Here is a 20,287-nt window from a genome sequence, read left to right as displayed (position 1 = left end):
TGTGCACGTCTGATGTGATGTCCTGATATGGGGGGTCTGATGTGATGTCCTGATATGGGGGGTCTGATATTTTTTTTTCTTATTTTCCTCCTCTAAAATCTGGGGTGCGTCTTATCATCGGGTGCGTCTTATCATCGGGTGCGTCTTATCATCGGGTGCGTCTTATCATCGGGTGCGTCTTATCATCGGGTGCGTCTTATCATCGGGTGCGTCTTATCATCGGGTGCGTTTTATCATCGGGATGCGTCTTATCATCGGGTGCGTCTTATCATCGGGTGCGTTCTTATCATCGGGTGCGTCTTATCATCGGGTGCGTCTTATCATCGGGTGCGTCTATCATCGGGTGCGTCCTTATCATCGGGTGCGTCTTATCATCGGGTGCGTCTTATCATCGGGTGCGTCTTATCATCGGGTGCGTCTTATCATCGGGTGCGTCTTATCATCGGGTGCGTCTTATCATCGGGTGCGTCTTATCATCGGGTGCGTCTTATCATCGGGTGCGTCTTATCATCGGGTGCGTCTTATCATCGGGTGCGTCTTATCATCGGGTGCGTCTTATCATCGGGTGCGTCTTATCATCGGGTGCGTCTTATCATCGGGTGCGTCTTATCATCGGGTGCGTCTTTTAAAGCGAAAAGTACGGTAATTAAGCCACATTCCTATCAGTAAGATAAGAACTCCGCTATAATGAGTGTTTATAATGTCAGAGAGCAGCGAGAAGGAGCCCATCAGCTCCCCAACTGACACAAAAGAGAGAAAATCCAGAGGCTGCTTCTAGAGCATCTCAGCTCAGTACACAAAAAAGGACTCCATATTTTTAATAAAGACCATTTGAAAAAATGATTCTATTTCAAAATTATTTAAAAAAATTGCCCCCAAAGATGTACATAGCCTTTAAGTTTTTAAACGGTTTTCCATAGCCCTTCCCAGGAGCTCTGTCTTGTGATGTTCCTCTTTGTCAAATCCATCTACCCCATCACATCAATTACCAGGTTTCCGGCTTAGGCTAGGAATGGTGTGCCAGTTCCTCTCTGGATTTGGCCAGAACTGGTCATCTCCTTGGTGGATACGCAAACTTCTAAATCCACTTCCGCTGCACAAGCACCAGGGAAAGGAATAATTCTGTCCCATCCACAGCAGAAGTGATGTCCCGTCCATAGGCAATGCCGGAAACCTGGTACAGAACATGACATCAGCAGAAGCTGAATTTTCAGAACAGGAGCTTTACATTAATAGGTTCCTAGGAAGTTCAGTATATCGCAGCCTTTCTCTTAGGGTCCATTCACACGTCCGTTTTTTCTTTCCTGATCTGTTCCGTTTTTTCAGGAACAGATCAGGACCAGATCTGGACCCATTCATTTTCAATGGGTCCTGGAAAAAATCGGACAGCACAATGTGTGCTGTCCGTTTCCGTTGTTCCGTTCCGCATGTCCGTTTAAATATAAAACATGTCCTATTCTTGTCCTGAAAAATCGGATCCTGGTACAATACAAAGTCAATGGATCCGCAAAAAACGGATTACATTCGGATGTCATTCCGTATGTCATCCGTTTTTTGCGGATTCCGTTCCTGGAAACACATAACAATTTTTTTTTTTTTTTTTTTTTTCAATTTTTTTTCAAAGAAATCCAAACAACTTTATTTGATTATTGAAATGTATACATGCTCCCGTTTTTTGCGGATCCGCAAAAAACGGATGACATACGGAAACATTTTCAGGAACAACGGATCCGCAAAAAACGGACCGTTTTTCAGGATGAAAAAAAACAGGACGTGTGAATGGACCCTTACAGGCATGTTATGTGTAATTAAGATTGGTTTTGAACCCCTCTTGATCCCAGAAAATGTCTAAGTAACATGAGTGCCTTGACCCAGGATAGGCCACCAGAATTGGATCAGTGAGGACTCTCAACACCCCACAGGATCAACTGTTTGTAGCGTCTGCTTTGTTTCCAGGACTCCTCATTACAGTAATCTGTATGCCGTACATATACTGGCGACCGCAGGATATTGTGCAGGGTTATTCCATCCAGGTAGTGGTGCATCAGTGAGCCTTGAGTGCCCAAGACCCTGTTGCTGTTCACTGCTTCTCCCTCCTTTTGAAAACCTTTTGTAGATACTAACCACTTCACAAACGCAGGAACACCTCCCCCTGGTTATCAGAATTTCACCCTTGTCAAAGTCGCTCAGATCCTTCGTCTTTGCCATTTTTCTTGCTTCCAGCACATCAGCTTCGAGAACTGACCGTTCCTTGAATATATCCTTGTATACACCTGACTCATCCCAGTGGAAGTTTTCTAACAATCAGTGCTAATAAAGCCTGTGTGGGAGGCGTTCTCCGACTTTCTATAAGCCTCTATTATCGCATGCGGTATATGCTGTGATGCTGGTAATACTTGGAAACAATTTCTGACTATTAGCGGTAAGACCTTGTGAGTCTGTTCCCTGTCGGGAAAAGTGGTAATGTTCTTTTTTTTTTTTTTTTTCTTTGGCCAGTCTTTTAATCAGTTTCGCTGTGTCCTACTTCCTTTTAGCTAATAATATTATCGAGAACGTGGGGTATTCTCCCGCACTTGTCACTTTCTCATTTATTCCATTTACGTAATATGTTTTGTACAATAAAGCCATATACGTGGGAGTTTTTGCTCTTTAAAGGAGTTCTCCGGGACTAAAGACTTTGTCTCTAATGCCTTCCGCCTGCCTCCGTAAAGAGGAGAGTCATACTTAGCTGCTCTTCTCCGATCCCCTTCGCTGGCTCCCGCATGTCCTTGTTCCGGTCACCGGACGGTTTACATCCGCCGCTGCACAAGCATGGTCGCGTGCTCCGCTGCAGCCAATAACTAGCTTTAGTGAAGTCGTGGCCACAAGTGGCACATTCCGATGAAGCCAGTTATTGGCTGCAGCGGAGCACTTTACCATCCCCATGCAGCCGGAGCAGGTAAGTATGAATCTTTTAATACACTGAAGAAGGCTGCGGGCAGTACAGAAAAATCTCATACACATGACCTTGTCTGAATTGCAAATATGAAAAACAGATACCGGCCGTGTGCGTTCCGCATTTTTCTGTTCCACACATCCCACTCTGCGTTAAAAATGTTCTATCTTTTTTGCAAATCAGATGTGTGGATGTGGACAGCACACATTGTGCATTGAGGCCACATTGAGGTGAATGGATCTCCATTGCATTTGCAAAAAATGCTGATTGGATACAGTACAAAAATACACGTGCATGGGGCCGTAAGGGGAATTTCTCAACATGCACTGCTTTTTAATCTACATCTACAGCAGGTTCTGCTGTGTGAGCAGGTATCGTATGCACGCTCAATGCGTTACACATAAAAAATCTTTAATCATGCGGCCCCTGCTCACACAAGGTTTTTTATGGATATCTAGATAAATGGGTTCTCCGGACTTTTAATATTGATGACCTATTCTCAAGATAGGTCATCAATTTGAGATCTCCAGGGGTCCGACACCCGGCACCCCGGTCAATCAGCTGTTTTGAGAAGGTGAGGGAATTCAGGTGTATAGGAGCGAGTCGTCCCATTGAAGAGCGCATCCTTCTCTTCAAACAGCTGATCGGCGGGTGTGCCGGAAAACCTCTTTTAATCTTTGACTTTTATGGAGATATCAGGGTGCTGGAGTTCTTTTTGCTTTTACATTATTATTTTCCCTAGTCGTCTCCATGACACCACATCCTGAGACTAACTTACTCTGATAGGACAGAAAAAACACAGAGAGGTTTAAATCCCACCCCTCCCATCATCACCAGTGTTTTGGGCCCACCTGTGAAGATGCAGGCCGAGGTCGGATCCGGAGTGTGGCTCTCCCTCCTCTTCTTGGTGTCTGTGCACGGGTGCAGGCAGTTGCTGTCCCATGTGAAGATCCCCCTGCAGCTGTCCAGGTGGATTACATTCAGAGGGGAAGCAACATGGAGGCCGGAGCTACACTGTGATGCGCTCCCGCCGGCGCGTGACATCAGACGCTGGGGGGCGAAGACTGACGTCATGGCGTCTTCTCGGGGCGCCGCAGGACCTGCAGGAGAGATAAAAGGCTGTAGGACCTGCTCAATGGAGTCCGGACAGCGTAATTCTTTCTGCAGGAGGAGAGCAGTACAGTGTCTGCTGGCGGACGGGAGCGTTTACAGATGAGTGCCCCCATCGCACCGGCCTCTGGAGCCGAGCCTACAACAAATCCAGGAGTTGAGTAGCCTGGTATCGGGCACATGGGGTGCACCCATATACCCGAAGATCCTTCTCTCCCTTATTCTTTCAGGGAGAAAAGTATTCTGCTTCAGCTGTGGAATATGTACAGGAGCTAAACCCTTATGTAAAGAATGTACTTCTAATGTGGTAAATGCCGAATCCTCTAGTTTCCTGGAAGGTATCAGGTCATTAGTTAAAGAAGTTCAATCCGTGCTAGCTTCCTGGGATTCAGCCCCCCCTAAAAACCCTCCTCCAAATCATCCGTGATAGTCGCAAGCCAGTGTCTGACACGGATTTTGATATTTTGAAAGGTTCGGACTTTGATACGTATAAAAAAAACATATGCATCTTCTGATGAAGATAATGCATGTACATGTATCTTATTTAATCTGGATGACATTGATGAGCTTATAAAAGCGATTTAGTGCCACAATACAGATGGAGGTGCCTAAAAAGCCTAAGTCAGTGCAGGAAGAGATATTTGGGGGGCTGGGGGAAAAAAGAAAATCTGTATTCCCAGTTCCAGATAATATTCAAAAGTTAATCAAGTCAGAGTGGGAAAAGCCAGATAAAGGATCTTTTATTCCTAGGGGTATCAAGAGGCGCTATCCTTTTAACGATGAGTATTGCACAGATTGCGAATCCATTCCCAGAGTGGACGCACCTGTGGCAAATGTAGCAAAACATACTGCCCTGCCATTTGAAGATTCAGCGCAGCTTAGGCTACTTTCACACCTGCGTTAGGCGTGGATCCGTCTAGTATCTGCACAGACTGATCCGCACCTATAATGCAAACTATTGTATCTGTTCAGAACAGATCCGTTTGCATTATGAAGAACAAAGTCAAAACGGATCCATCCTGACTTGCATTGAAAGACATTGGGGGACGGATCCGTTTTTCATTAGCACCATATTGTGTCAGTGAAAACTGATCCGCTCCCATTGACTTACATTGTAAGTCAGGACGGATCCGTTTGGCTCCGCATCGCCAGGCGGACACCAAAACGCTGCAAGCAGCGTGTTGGTGTCCGCATCCAGAGCGGAATAGAGGCGGAACGGAGCCAAACTGATGCATTCTGAACGGATCCTTATCCATTCAGAATGCATTGGGGCTGAACTGATCCATTTGTTAGATCCCTGAAACGAATCTCACAAACTGAATTCAAAACGTCATTGTGAAAGTAGCCTTAAAGACCCCATGGATAGGAAAGCAGAGAGCCTACTAAGAAAGACCTAGGGGGCTACTACAGCTCTTCTTAAGCCAGGGGTGGCTTCTACTTGTGAAGCTAGAACCCTTAATCTGTGGCTAGATCAATTGGAGATTCATCTAATCAATAAAACGCAGAGAGATCAGATTATGGGGAGCATTCAGTTACTAAAAATGGCAACTAGTTTCTTAGCAGATGGTGCGTCTGAATCCGTAAAACTTTCAGCACGCACAGCAGCTTCATCTAACACAGCCAGACGTGTCCTATGGCTCAAGGCATGGGCAGGGGATATTACATCCGAACACAAGCTCATTTCTCTTCCATTTCACGGCTAATACGTTTTTGGGCCAGATCTAGACAAGATCTTAGAAAACGCCACCGATAGGAAGAAAGGGTTTCCAGAAGAGAGAAATAAATCAAAAAGAATTTTTGGGGCAGTCGGTACCAATCGGAATAAAAGAAAGATGAGGGTAAAACAGGGAGGTTGAGTTATGCAAAAGGGGGTAGGGGAAGAAATTTTCTTTACAACCCTAATGCCTCTTTCACACACCAGTGTTTTGGTCAGTGATTTCCATCAGTGTTTGAGCCAAAACCAGGATTGGAGCCTCCACAGACATAAGGTATAAGGAAAAGATCTGCTCCTGTTGTGTGTTTTAGAGCCGCACCTGGTTTTGGCTGAAAATCACTGATGGAAATCACTGACCAAACACTGATGTGCGAATGAGGCTTAACAGAGGGGAAACCGCCTTCTCTATTGCAAAACAATGACTCCATAGAAGTAGGGGATAGACTCAAAGACTAGTCTCCTCACTTTTTTTTTTTTGGCACTTGAGAGCAAGTAACATCAAATTCGTGGATCCAAAACATCATAAGAGATATATAGAATTAGAATCTTCCCCTCCAGAAAAGTTTACCACTCTTAACTCCCTCTCGGCAAGGTACCTTAAAAATCGGTATAGAAGATTTACTAAAATTAGGAGCAATAGAACCTGTCCCGAAAAATCAGCTTGGAGAGGGCCACTACTCTTGCCTATTCTTAATAATAAAAATAAAAAAAAAGTGGGAAATCCTGAATTATAATTAATCTAAAACCCTTAAACAAGCATGTTACATATCAGAAGTTCAAGATGGAAACTTTAAGATCAGCAGTAAAATTTAATAAAAAGAGCGGTAATGGCCTCAATTGATTTGAGGGATGCTTATTACCATATCTCGATACACAAAACATCGAGGAAATTACTAAGATTTGCAATCCAGACAAAAGTTCACATTTAACATTATAAATTTTTATGTCTCCATTTTGGCATTTTCTCAGAGCCAAGAATCTTTACCAAGATCATGGTGGAAGTTGTAGCAGCACTGAGACAAGAAGCAATCAGTGTCATCCCGTCTCTGGATGATCTTTTAGTGATAGCGGACAACAAAAATCTATTAGAAAACCATTTACAGATGGTTCTAAACCACCTCCAATCGTTAGGGTGGATCATCAATTGGTAGAAATCAAACCTATCCCCAAGCAGCCAGAAAACGTTTCTAGGGATATCTTTGGATTCCGTTTCTCAGAAATCATTCCTTCTGTCTCTCAAAATGGGGAAATCTGCAAAATCACATAAGAGAATTCAAAAAGCAGAGATTCTGCTCTATCAGGACAGGAATGAAGATTCTAGGAGGTTTCTCCTCATGTATCCCGGCGGTAGCTTGGGCTCAATTTCATTTTAGACCCCTTCAGAAACTCATTCTATCCAGGTGGAACAGGTCACGAATGACCCTAGAGAAACAGATTTTTCTAGGATGAAATGTAAAAACTCACTAAAGTGGTGGCTCATAGACAGCAACCTAAAGAAGGGAGTATACTGGAACCAGGAACTGACACCTCGTAATCACGACGGACGCCAGTCTTCAGGGTTGGGGGGCTGTGGCTCAACAGGAAACCTACCAAGGCAAATTGCCACACCTCATAAGACGACAATCCTCAAAGTTCAGAGAACTACAAGCAATATGGGAAGCTCTGAAGAAGACATCACATTTATCGAAAAACCGCCATGTTCTAATTTATTCAGACAATTCAACAGCAGTGTCCTTCATTCAGCATCAGGGAGGGACAAGCCATCATCTGCTTCAAAGGGGGCCCATAGTGGGTGCAGAGGTAGCAGTCGCTACCGGGCCCAGGAGCCTGAGGGGCCCAAAGACCCTTGTGCCACATAAGAAGACACCGGTATTATAGAAAGTGTATGCAAGTTACACCTCTGGCTGGACAGAAGGGGTTAGGTTAAGAATTTAATATGGAGGAGGGAGGGGGGGGGGGGGGTGCAGTTTCAATTTTTGCTTCATGCAGCATGAAGGTTTGAGGGAAGGGGGGCCCAAGCTGAACTCTTGCACCAGGGCCCATGAGCCTTTAGCTACACCCCTGATCTGACCTGTCATGTTCTGGACCCGGGGAAATGGACATTATGCCCAGAAGCATTTCAGCTGATAATAGAAAAGTGGAGCAAGCCATCAATAGATCTTTTTGCTTCCCGGAAAAAATCGCCAAATAAATCAGTTTTCTCCCTTAACCCGAGAGATTTCCCAACTGCGGTGGATGCCTTCAATCAGGACTGGACATCTCGCCTAGTTTACGCATTCACGCTCATTCCCCTAATTCCCAATGTCCTTCAGAGAGAAAGATGTACCTTGATTTCAGTAGCTCCCTTCTGGCTCTATTATATCAGGGTCCCATTCTCCACCCAAATTTAAAAATCCTAAAGATGTCGGCCTGGTTTCTCAAGAATCCAGCCTCTTAAAATTGGGATTATCTAATAAAGTGGTTTCCATCTTACTCCTATGCAGGAAATTGAATACAAATAAGGTGTATTTTAAAGTCTGGAGGAAATTCGCCTCTTGGTGTGCTGATTCATTCGATCAGTTTAGGCCCAATATATCGGCGATCCTAGATTTTCTTTAGGTTGGATTAGAACTGAGGCTTTCTCCTAATACTCGTAGGGTTCAGGTTTCAGCATTGGGGGCTTTATACAATACTAGTCTGTCACAGTTTCCCTGGATAGCCAGATTCCTGTAAGGAACAGACAGGCTTAGACAAAAAATTAGGAATATGGTAGCCCCTTGGAACCTTAACACAGTTTAGGCTACTTTCACACTTGCGTTCGGAGCGGATCCGTCTGGTATCTGCACAGACGGATCCGCACCTATAATGCAGACGCTTAGATCCGTTTAGAACGGATCCGTTTGCATTACCATGAACAAAAAAAAAAATAATTTTTTTTTTTTTTTTTTTTTCTCTTCATGGTAATGCAAACGGATCCGTTTTGACTTTACATTGAAAGTCAATGGGGGACGGATCAGTTTGAAAATTGAGCCATATAGTGTCAAATTCAAACGGATCCGTCCCCATTGTAAGTCTAGACGGATCCGTTTGCCTCCGCACAGCCAGGCGGACACCCGAATGCTGCAAGCAGCGTTCAGGTGTCCGCCTGCTGAGCGGAGGAGGACAGACGGAGCCATACTGATGCATTCTGAGCGGATCCGTATCCACTCAGAATGCATAGGGCTGGACGGATCCGTTCGGGGCCGCTTGTGAGAGCCTTCAAACGGAACTCACAAGCGGAAGCCCCGAACGCTAGTGTGAAAGTAGCCTTAGTCAGGGTTAACTTCTGGAGCCTTTGAACCATTAGCATCTATTTGCATAAAATGGCTCACCTTAAAAAACATTTTTCTGGTAGCTATAACATCAGTGAAACGAGTCTGTGGAACTCCAGGCCTTGTCTATTCAGGATCCTTTCTTTAGTATTTTTTAGAACAAGTTTGTATTTAAGTTAGATCCCAGTTTTTTGCCAAAAGTTGTTTCTACTTTCCATAGATGGCAAAATATAGTAGTATCCTCGTATTGTGACAACCCCATAAGTGATCAAGAAGCTATTTTTCATACCTTTTAGACGTCAGACAGGCAGTCCTAAGGTATCTAAAAGCGACAACTGATTGGAGAATTGAAAAATCTTTTTGTCCAATTTTACAGAAGCCTATAAATTTGAAGGAAAAGAAGCCCCTTCTTCACTTACACTCTACAAGAGGCATTGCGGCTAATTGGGCAGAAAGATTGTCAACAGATTTGTAGGGCGGCAACCTGGAAAAGAATACATCCTTTTACCAAGCATTAGAAGCTAGACGTTTTTTCTAGCGAAGACATGGCCTTTGGATGTAAAGTCTTTTTGTGCTATAGTCTCCCCCTAATATATTCTTTAATTCTCAGGAGACGACTAGGGAAGTGAGTATTGCACTCAACGGTAATCTAGTTTCCTGGAAGTCTCCATGACGCCACATACTTCCCACCCATTTATTTAGTACGCAGATTGATAATCTTTTTTGTTTTCTTAAATCTAACTTACTTATTATCCTGGTTACGTTGAAAATACACTGGTAGGGGAGGGGTGGGATTTAAACCTCTGTTTTTCCTGTCCTATCAGAGGAAGTCTGTCTCAGGATGTGGTGTCATGGAGACTTTAAGGAAACCAGGTTACCGGTGAGTGTAATACTCATTAATGACCATTCCTGGGGGCAGTGGGAATGTGTTATCAGAAAATAACAACCTATTTTTCAATCACATTTTTATGTGTAACACTTTTTTAAGAATTTTTAATTGTCCACTTTACTGCAGTTACCTGCTTATCTGTCATTCTAATCCTGCATGTAATGGTATCACCTATGTGTATAGATAAGACAGGATTCACAATTTCACAATGGGTGAGTTGTCAAATGTTATCTATTCTTTACTTGTACAATGACCACTGCACAGGTCACAGAGCATGGCTAGAAAACTCTAGAAGTCAATGAGGTCTCCTCATGACTATTGTGTCTATGGTCCATGTGGCTGCTGTAAAGCAATTTTCTTAATGCTCTCTAAATGCTATTAAGAACAGCTCAGGCAAGATGGCCGCCCCATAGTCATGTTCAGAAAATAGTAGTAAAAAGAATTCGGCAATCAGAAAATAAAAACTGATTAGAAGAAAAGGATGTGCGTCGCTATCTGGTTTTAATTGGCAGGAAAAAAAATTTTGACACCTTTCCTTTAAGCTCTAACAAATAGCACAGCGGGACTAGATGTCTCATTAGCCTACAGCGCACGGGCAACTTGCAGACTTCCTGCAGGGGAGTAAAAGGGACTTCCATGATAATCATTACCTTGGAAACTATGATGGGAATTTATTAAGGATATCTTCACACGTGGCAAATTTTTGTTGCAGGAATTTCTGCATCTGAAAACTGCTCCGTTCAGATGAGTGTTCCTGAAATTTCTGCAACCAAATCTGCAGTGTGTGAAGGCGCCCTAAGGCTGCCATTTCATTCAGTCTTGTTAAAATTGGCACCTTTTAATCCAGCGCACTTCTGATTGACAAGACTATGTCTCTTAACCACTTCTTGCACCTGGGAGTAACTGTACATCCATGGTGCTGGAGGGGTGTGTGGAGTGAGCTTATGATCTGAACCCACTCCATAGTAGCAGGTGCTGGCTGCGTAATACAGCTGACACCCGGCCACAATGACCAGCTTTCGGTTACCACATTTAATAGTGACTTTGGCATCTAAGAGCTTAGACAGAGAGAGGGGGCTCTTTCTGATTTCCATTCAGTTACTATGGCAGGCTAGACCCTCGTAAAAAGTGCCCACACCTACCATAAGAAACGGCCTATTAAAGGGGTGTCTAAGATTTTGATATTTATGGCCTAGTCTCGGGATAGATCGTCAGTGTCTGGATAATTTGTTAAACTTTTTTATTTTATTTTTTTTTCCTCCTGGCATCCCTGCCTATCAGCATTTTGAGACACTTAAGTAAATTTAATGTAAAAATTATTTTAGGTTAAAAACCTGTAAAAAATAAACAAATGAAATCCCATGCATAAGAAAAAATGGAAATCCCATGCATTGTGTGTTATGCTGCTTTTGTGTAAGACAGAATAAGGGGATGTGTGCGTGTAATGAACAAAATGTTCAACAAGCTGTAATGTTTTATATATTGATCCATCCTCAGGACAGGTCGCTGATATATCAGATTGTTCTAATAACCCCCACCAGTCAGCTGTTTTCAGCAACCTCTAAAACATAACACTGGAGTCAGAGGCAGACGGCTCTATCTATTGTGTAGTGGCGTGGTCATGGAGCTGTACTGCAGCTCCGCTCCCATTCTAGTGAATGTCCGGTTACTACAGCTCTGCTCCCATTCTAGTGAATGTCCGGTTACTACAGCTCCGCTCCCATTCTAGTGAATGTCCGGTTACTACAGCTCCGCTCCCATTCTAGTGAATGTCCGGTTACTACAGCTCCGCTCCCATTCTAGTGAATGTCCGGTTACTACAGCTCTGCTCCCATTCCCTTTTTTCGTGGTGTGTATTGCTATGCAAATATTTCGATTCATTGCTATGCAGTGCTTCCAGCTGTTTGAATGGTAAATGTCCTATACATATTTTTACTGTGGATCTATAATCTGGATTACAGCAAGGCATTAATGGTTTAGCTTGAGCTGACCTGGCAGTGCATTATAAATCCCCATTTTCCCTGTTATTTATCTGAGCTGTGTGACTGAAATATTGTGAAAGTAAATCTAATGGTTTTCTTTTCTTTACTCTCCAGGTATATACGGCTCTATGGCAGAAAATTTAGCAAAGAAGACCATGTGCTCTTCGTGAAGCTGTTGTATGAGTTGGTGACTATTCCCAAACTGGAGATCAGCATGATGCAAGGTTTTGCACGCTTGTTAATTAGCCTTTTGAAGTAAGTTAAAGATAATTAATAGATTTCAATGTTCATGTTGTAACGAGAAACAAATATGAAACATGAGATGGGCACCACCAAATAACAAACCATGAAAAAATAATCAATGATATACAAAAGTTCATGCCAAAAACTGATGCACACCATTATAGTAAAAAAAAAAAAAAAAAAAAAATAGTAAAGCTTTGTTGGACAATTGAAAAACAATTAAGAAATGCCACAATAGGACCCTTCGTTCACATCACCGTTCAGATTTACCGTTCTGCGCCGTTATAGGAGCAGGAGAACGGAAAGGACGTATTCGGCAAATAGGCTATAATGCGGTCCGTTAGGTTTCCGCTCAGAGGAAGATTTTGGAGCGGAGACAAAAGTTGTGCCCGCAGGACTTTTGTCTCTGCTTCAAAAATCTTCCTCTGAGCGGAAACCTAACAGACCCTATTATAGACTATGGGGTCTGTAGGCTCCGTTCCGCTCAGTTATGTGTCGAATCCATCCATTCCGTTCTCCTGCTCCTATAACTGAGCAGGAGAACGGAAAGGCTGAACGGTGATGCGAATGAAGCCTTAAAGACCAGAATCCACCTAAGGTAGGAAAAATAACCAGCAAAAAAATCACAAAACATATACATATTGTCACAAACCGGCGGGTGTGAACCCACTGTGCCACGTGTCCTACCTCCTCTAAGGGCATTGTCTAAGTGAACCCCTGGATATTCACAATACCCCTGATGGTGATAGGTTTTCCAGAGGGGAACACAAAGTTGCTACTTCTTGAGGAGGATAGGCACATGAGGCAGCTTGTCCAGGCGGACCAGTAGGTACCAAGGGTGGAGGACCAAAGGACGAGACAGAGGCGTAGTCACAGGCAAAAGGTCAGGGCTGGCAGCACAGGTACAGGTCAGGCAATCCAGATCGGCAACGGTAGAGTCAAGGCAAGCAGATAGGGATCTAACAGGTAGCAGAGTCCAGGAATACAAATATGGAAGGTCAGGAACCTTAGCCGGACACAAGGACCTTGACACTGAAGCATCTGGGAAGTGGGCTGAGCCACTTATATATGCGCAGGTGGGCTAGGTTTGGTCAGCGAGGTCACATGACCTAACCCATAAAGCCCAGGAAGTGATGTGCGTCACCCTTAAGGAAGTGCTGCACAAAACAAGCATGCTGTGGCCAGGGCTGAGAGGAAACTGTGGAGCAGATGCCAGAACAACAGCACCCACACAGATGGAGCCCAGGATTGCTGCGGTGAATGGGAAGCACTGGCCGCAGATCACCGCTGAACACTGCGCCCTGGGACCGCAGCGGTAAACGGGGGAACAGCGGCGCACCGCAGCTGCTGTTATACATATAGATTCATAAATAGATAAAATAAACTTAATATATAGTGTGACATCAAATGAACAAGCAACAATAAAGTGCCAGTGCATCAAATTGTATATAATAACAAATGTACCTTACAGCCTCTTTGATGCAACGAGACTGGACCCCATGAGTATCGCCACAATAAGTGGCTTCATCAGGGGCTTTGCCACAATAACAGCTTCATCAGGGGTTTAGCCGAATCTCTGCCAGACTTAATGGTTGCTTGCGTCGGTGCCGGATTCGGAAAATTCACGTTGCAGGTGTGAAAGTAGCCTTAAATACAGTATATAGATCCATAGTGACGCGTTACAGATGGAATAAGTTAGGATGATAATAAAAACGCATTGCATGAGCAATACACATATATAAGTGGGTGAACGTATTGCGTACGCATTGTTAACAAAGCTTGTTCTACACTGCAAAATTGGGGCCCCATATGGATACATTAAAAGTACAAGAGAAAATGAATATTTGTGATAAGTATATTCCCCACATTGAAGTGTGAATGCAGCCATTAAAGGGGTTGTGCCATGGTTGATGTAAAAAATTTAAACCAGACATCATACAGTGTATGACGATACATTTCTAACAAAGCCAGAACCAGCCCTGTGCCTCACATGGATCCAGAGATCTCCACATTCACTGATCCAATTGTTCTGAGAGATTCTCTTCAGCCTGGCAGCTCAGGGTGGTGTGTCCTTTCTGCTGCAGCTCTCTCTCTGTAACTGTTACAACTTCCAACAGAACATATGGCTGGTGTCAGTTGAAGATTTAAACTGAGCATGTGCGACCAGCTCAGTGAGATGGATAAAGATAAGGAAATTAAACAAACAGCAGGTGGCGCTATACAGATACATTTTATTTAATAGCTCACTGGCTATACAAAATGTTTAATTACCTGCAATTACAAAAGTATTCAGATCCAGGTGCTGGTTTGGAAAATGTGGAATATGTTTTGTGAAAGAGCCCCTTTTAAGATATATAGAAGACCGTTATACCCAATAAGTATATGTAAAGCTGGCCATACACATTAGATGGGTATCAGATGTAGCCGTAAATTTTTGGCAGGTTTCAATCTGTATGGACATGACTCTCCCCAGACAACTGATGTCGGGGAACGTAAGGATTGGGCACGTTGGATTTAATTGCCCGATGCTTTTGTGAGCGTGGAGATCAGCCGTGGCACGATGAGTCTATTTGTTATACTGCATATGTACGCTCTGTCAAGCTTGTCACGCGTATGTATGGGAGGGCTGAGATAGATAGCTGTCAGTTCTGTATGGCCAGGAAAAAAAACTGCAGCAAAACTGACTTGTGTGAAAGAGGCCTAGAAGATCATTTGTAGGACATTAGTTCGCCCTACACAGTATATATTTTTTTGTTTAGAATGTTACATTGATATTTTTTACTTATAAAGGGCACAGATATGCTGTGTGGAATATCCACATGGTTCATGATTCAACATGGTTTTCCTTGACTGATTGCAGGAAGAAAGAGCTCCTTTCTCGAGACGACTTGCAGTTACCCTGGAGACCTTTGTATGACATGCTGGAGAGAATACTGTACTCGAAAACAGAACACCTTGGTCTTAATTGGTTTCCCAAGTAAGTAAATCAGATTGCCTTTGGTTCTTGTTCTGAATGTCCTGCGCTGTTCTTAAAATGAACGAGTAGCCTGCGGTTACCTTGTTTCCTATGATAGGATGGAATAAATACTCCCTGCGGAGGTTGTAGCAGTGAATGTGATTACTAATTGTTGGGCAATGACCTTACCTCGGCTTGAACACTGCAATTTCTCTACCACACCCACATGGCTTCTTGAAGCAGACATTTTTCCCTTAAGTTTTAAGTACATTAAAGCGTAACTGCCAATCTTTTTTTTTTTTTTTTTTTTTTTAAAGGGATTATGCAACTATTGATGAAAATCAGACATTATGTAGTACATGACCATCTCGAACAAAGCTACAACCAGCGCTGTACCTCACATAGATCCAGAGATCTCCCCATTTGTTTCTTTAGTTTCTCTAGATTTATTTAAATCTAGCAGTTCAGGGGGCATATCCTTTCTGCTATGGCTCTTTCCTACTGTAACTGCCACAGCTTGTGACGACAGCTATGGCTTGTGGCAGTTGACAATTTGTGTGACCACCTCAGTGAGGTGGACAGAGAAATAAATGAAAACAACGAACAGCAGGTGGCGCTATACAGGTGCATTTTATTGAATAGCTCAGCGGCTATACTAAATTTTACATTACATGCAATTGCAAAAGTATTCAGATACAGGGGCTGAACCCCTGAATCTGGCAACCCCTTTTGACTCTGAAATTGGCTTCTTCACATTATTTTTTGTCTGCCTATATCCCCCAGTGTGTCCTGTGAACATAGAGGCAAATTAAAAACTTCTGTACATAACTTCTGTAGCTTCTGACCATGCAGGTCGTCCTCCTGCAAAGGAAGGATCGGCCCCAATAGTGCTTGGTGTTCTTGTACATGGGCTATCGTTGTGATGTCATGGAATGCTGTGATGTCATAAGCCAAATATCAGCAGCACAATGGTAACATCCACCACTATGACTATAATGATCTTTACCTCAGTCTGCGCACGCGGTATTAAGGTGCATTTACGATATTCGGGTAGATTATCGGGAACAAACGTAACTGAACTCTTTCCTGAAAATCTGGTCATCTAAATGTGCTGCCGACCACTTGATGAACTCGTGAATTGCTCATTAACCGAGTGATCCTGTCGTTTGTGCAGGCACATAAATTGCTTCTGGGCAGCAGATCGTGCCGTCTAAACAGCGACCTGCTGCCCAGAAACAATGCAGTTGTATGAGGACAGAGGTCTCCTCCACCGAGCGAGCAGCTGACTGTCGGGAAGGCATACTTACTTCCCAACAATCGGCTGTTAGATCAGAGCGTGTAATCCCGCCTTTCAGATCTTGGCTCCAGAACCACATCATGAATTTGCATATAAGGACCACAGCACTTTTTATTCAATGCAAAATAATCTGTTATTCATTGAACATGGCAGAGTCTTTACCAAGCTTTCTGTCTAACAGGAGTCAAAATTTTGCACTTTTTAGCAAGAAAGATGCACTTTTTTGGCCTCTTTCACACTTGCGTTGTTAGGATCCGGCGGGCACTTCCGTTGCCGGAAGTGCCCGCCGGATCCGTAACACCGCAAGTGAACTGAAATGCGTTCAGTGTTACTATGGCAGCCAGGACGCTATTAAAGTCCTGGTTGCCAAAGTAGTAGTGGGGAGCGGGGGAGCAGTATACTTACCGCCCGTGCGGCTCCTGGGGCGCTCCGGAATGACGTCAGAGCGCCCCATGCGCATGGATGACGTGATCCATGCGATCACATCATCCATGCGCGTGGGGCGCCCTGACGTCACTTTGAAGCGCCTCGGGAGCCGCACGGACGGTAAGTATACTGCTCCCCCGCTCCCCACTACACTTTACCATGGCAAACAGGACTTTAGCGTCCTGGCAGCCATGGTAACCATTCAGAAAAAGCTAAACGTCGGATCCGGCAATGCGCCAAAACGACGTTTAGCTTAAGGCCGGATCCGAATTAATGCCTTTCAATGGGCATTAATTCCGGATCCGGCCTTGCGGCAAGTGTTCAGGATTTTTGGCCGGAGCAAAAAGCGCAGCATGCTGCAGTATTTTCTCCGGCCAAAAAAACGTACCGGTCCTGAACTGAAGACATCCTGATGCACCCCGAACAGATTTCTCTCCATTCAGAATGCATTGGGATAATCCTGATCAGGATTCTTCCGGCATAGAGCCCCGACGACTGAACTCTATCCCGGAAAAGAAATGCGCAAGTGTGAAAGAGCCCTTAGCAAGAAAAAAAATCTTGCTTAAAAAGTGCCTGCATCTTATAAATTGCAGTCAAGGATATCCAGCATGGCCAGACCCCCTGGCTGCTTCCTTAATGATCTGGCAGCGTGAACATACAGCACTTTGCCAGATCAGTGCATCTGCACTCGCCTCTCTCTCCCTGCCGACCCCGATCTGTATGATCAACGGCAGCAGGAGAGCGCATGGGGAGGAAGGTCCTACACTGTACTGAAAGGAAATACAAACTCCAAGTAAAGCTTAAAGGGGTTGTCTCTTCATACACAATGGGGGTATATTGCTAGGATATGCCCCCATTGTCTTATAGGTGTGGGTCCCACCGTTGGAACCCGCACCTATATCGAGAACAGAGCCCTGTAAGGTGGTGGCTGGAGGACTCCGGTCCAGCCACCACCAAGCCGTCTCCCCATAGAAGTGAATGGGAGCGTACCGTGCATGTGCGGCCCCCGCTCCTATTCATTTCTATGGGGCCAACGGAAATAGCTGAGCCAGCGCTCGGCTATTGTCGCCGGCCCCATAGAAAATTAATGGAGGGCGGCTGTGCATGTGCAGTGCACCCTCAACTTGCTGGGCTCCATTCTCGATATAGGTGGGACCCGCACCTATAAGGCAATAGGGGCATATCCTAGCAATATGCCCCCATTGTCCATGATTAGAACCCCCTTTTAAGGACCTTAGATGATGATGTAATCAATGGGGGGGCCAGAACAGAAGAACTATACAGATGGCACTAGTGCACGGAAATGTGAGTAAGGCCCCATGCACACGGCCGTTGTTCACAGCCGTGTGCGGGCCGTGGAACCGCGGCCTGGATCCCTCCTGAGAGCAGGAGCGCACGGCGTCACTGGTTGCTATGACGCCGTGCGCTCCCTGCTGCCGGCACAGTACAGTAATACACTGGTACGATCTATACCAGTGTATTACTGTACTGTGCCGGCAGCAGGGGGCGCACGGGTTCATAGCAACCAGTGACGCCGTGCGCTCCTGCTCTCAGGAGGGATCCAGGCCGCGGTTCCACGGCCCGCACACGGCTGTGAACAACGGCCGTGTGCATGGGGCCTAAGTGTGTGTAGCAGTGCTGTGTGGGTGGGGCAGAGCTATATGTGTGTATAGCAGAGCTATGTGTGCACCAGAACTGTGTGTGTTTCGCTGACAAATTATTTCAAATAATCTAGCAGGACACAACAGAGCAATGACAGGAGACACATTTATTTGGATAGGTGCTTTTAATTAGGTGACCACATGCACCATTGCTGGTTGTTACACTAGTCAGCAGATGACACACAGAAAGGGTAACAGGAGCTGACCAAAACTATTTCCCCCCCATACTACACCCTAAAGTTACTGACATTGACCCCTCCACTAAAGTAAAACGTGAGTAACCACATTCCCTTCAAAGAGGACCTAGAAATCTTTTTTTCTAATTTTCTGTTGTCTCAATCTGGGGGTGCGTCTTATAGTCCTGTGTCGAAAAATACGGGTGTTTTGCATTGAAGAATACTGCAGTCCTTCTATGCATAAACATGTTGTGATGTCATATGCTCATTTGCATATCCAGCAGCCAATCTGCTGTCTTTTAAACTGGGGAAAACACTTTAACTGCCTTCCAGCCTAAAATCTCTCCACTTGTTGGATGCTGTGCAAGCAATGTGAAAGGAGTTATTAAAGGAGTTATCTGATAATAAATATTGATGACCTATCCTCAGGATAGGTCCTCAATATCAGATCGGCCACCCATGTTTTCTGTGAGCATAAAGAGAACTGGAGAACCTCCAGAACCTTCATATGTATATAACTGCTGCAGCCTCTGACCATGCAGGTTGCCCTCCTGCAAAGAAATGAGCAGCCCCAATAGTGTCTGGTGGTCATTGTGATGTCATGGAATGCTGTGATGTCACGTGTTCATTTGCATATGCAGCTGTCAAACTGTGGAAAAGCACTTGTAATAAACACGATCTCTGTTTAGCTATCAAATAATAAGTTGTCCACCGTTTTCAAGTTACATGTTTGCTGTCATTGAATGGGAACACTCTTCTGTCTTACCCAAATGCATATTCTGTAAATGTATTAGAATATGACCGTATTTGATTTTTCTGTAATAAGTAGCTCAAATCCAATTTTTGGCCTGGGAAATTTAGGGAGTGTTTTTGTAAAAGAAAAAAAAAGACCTCCTATGGAAAAATATTTTGGTTAGAATTATCTTTTGTTACATTGTTAATTTAAAGGGGTATTCTCATTACTGACCCATATCTACAAGATATGCCATAAATGTCTGATTTAGATGCAGGTCCCACCTCTGCGACCCAGAACAATTTCCAGAATAGGGTTTCCTGAATCCCCGTTCGGACTGGAACCACAGCTTGTCCATTTCCTTCATTCTCTTCCACAGCCATGGTCAATGATGGTCGCAGATGCACAACTCTCTCCATTCACTTCTATAGGAGTTCTACGAGCAGCTGAGCAAGTGAGCTTGGTTGTTGTAAGCACTCCCATAGAAGTGAGTGGAGTGCGCGGCCACCTCTCCTTTCACTGTGGCACCAGTCGATATGGGGTTTCAGGAACCCTATTCTTCAGATGGGTAAGTGAGAACTGCAGACAATTATGGCATATCCCGGCAAATCTAAAGCCGCTCTGTAGGCACACAACAGAGCTGACCTCTGTCTACCACTAAAGCCCCTACAATGGCATTCGAATAATCAGTCTCTACTTTGGAGCATTAGAAGATGGCTTGACCTGATGAATCACATTTAGTTTTACATCATATGGACAGCCAGGGTGTAAGTGTGTCTCTTACTGGGACAGGCATGGCTCCAGGGTGGACTTTGGGAAGAAAGCAAGCCAGCAAAGGCAGTATCATGCCCCAAGCAATGTTCTGCTAGAAAACC

At 44.4% G+C, this 20,287-nt stretch overlaps 1 protein-coding gene across 2 annotated transcripts in view; it reads left to right on the top strand.

Moving 5' to 3' along the window:
- PSME4 (proteasome activator subunit 4) overlaps positions 1-20,287 on the top strand; it is a 151,297-nt gene that overhangs the window by 19,087 nt on the left and 111,923 nt on the right. For both annotated transcript variants that reach the window (XM_044289678.1, XM_044289677.1), the window contains exons 2-3: positions 12,035-12,175; positions 15,024-15,140. In XM_044289678.1, coding sequence (XP_044145613.1) covers positions 12,035-12,175; positions 15,024-15,140 — 258 coding nt within the window. The remainder of the gene's footprint in view (positions 1-12,034; positions 12,176-15,023; positions 15,141-20,287) is intronic.

This window comes from Bufo gargarizans, chromosome 4 (genome assembly GCF_014858855.1).
Source record: "Bufo gargarizans isolate SCDJY-AF-19 chromosome 4, ASM1485885v1, whole genome shotgun sequence".
Classification (NCBI taxonomy): Eukaryota; Metazoa; Chordata; class Amphibia; order Anura; family Bufonidae; genus Bufo; species Bufo gargarizans.
The sequence above is the reverse complement of the archived record's forward strand: the minus strand, read 5'-3'. Positions and strand labels throughout refer to the sequence as shown.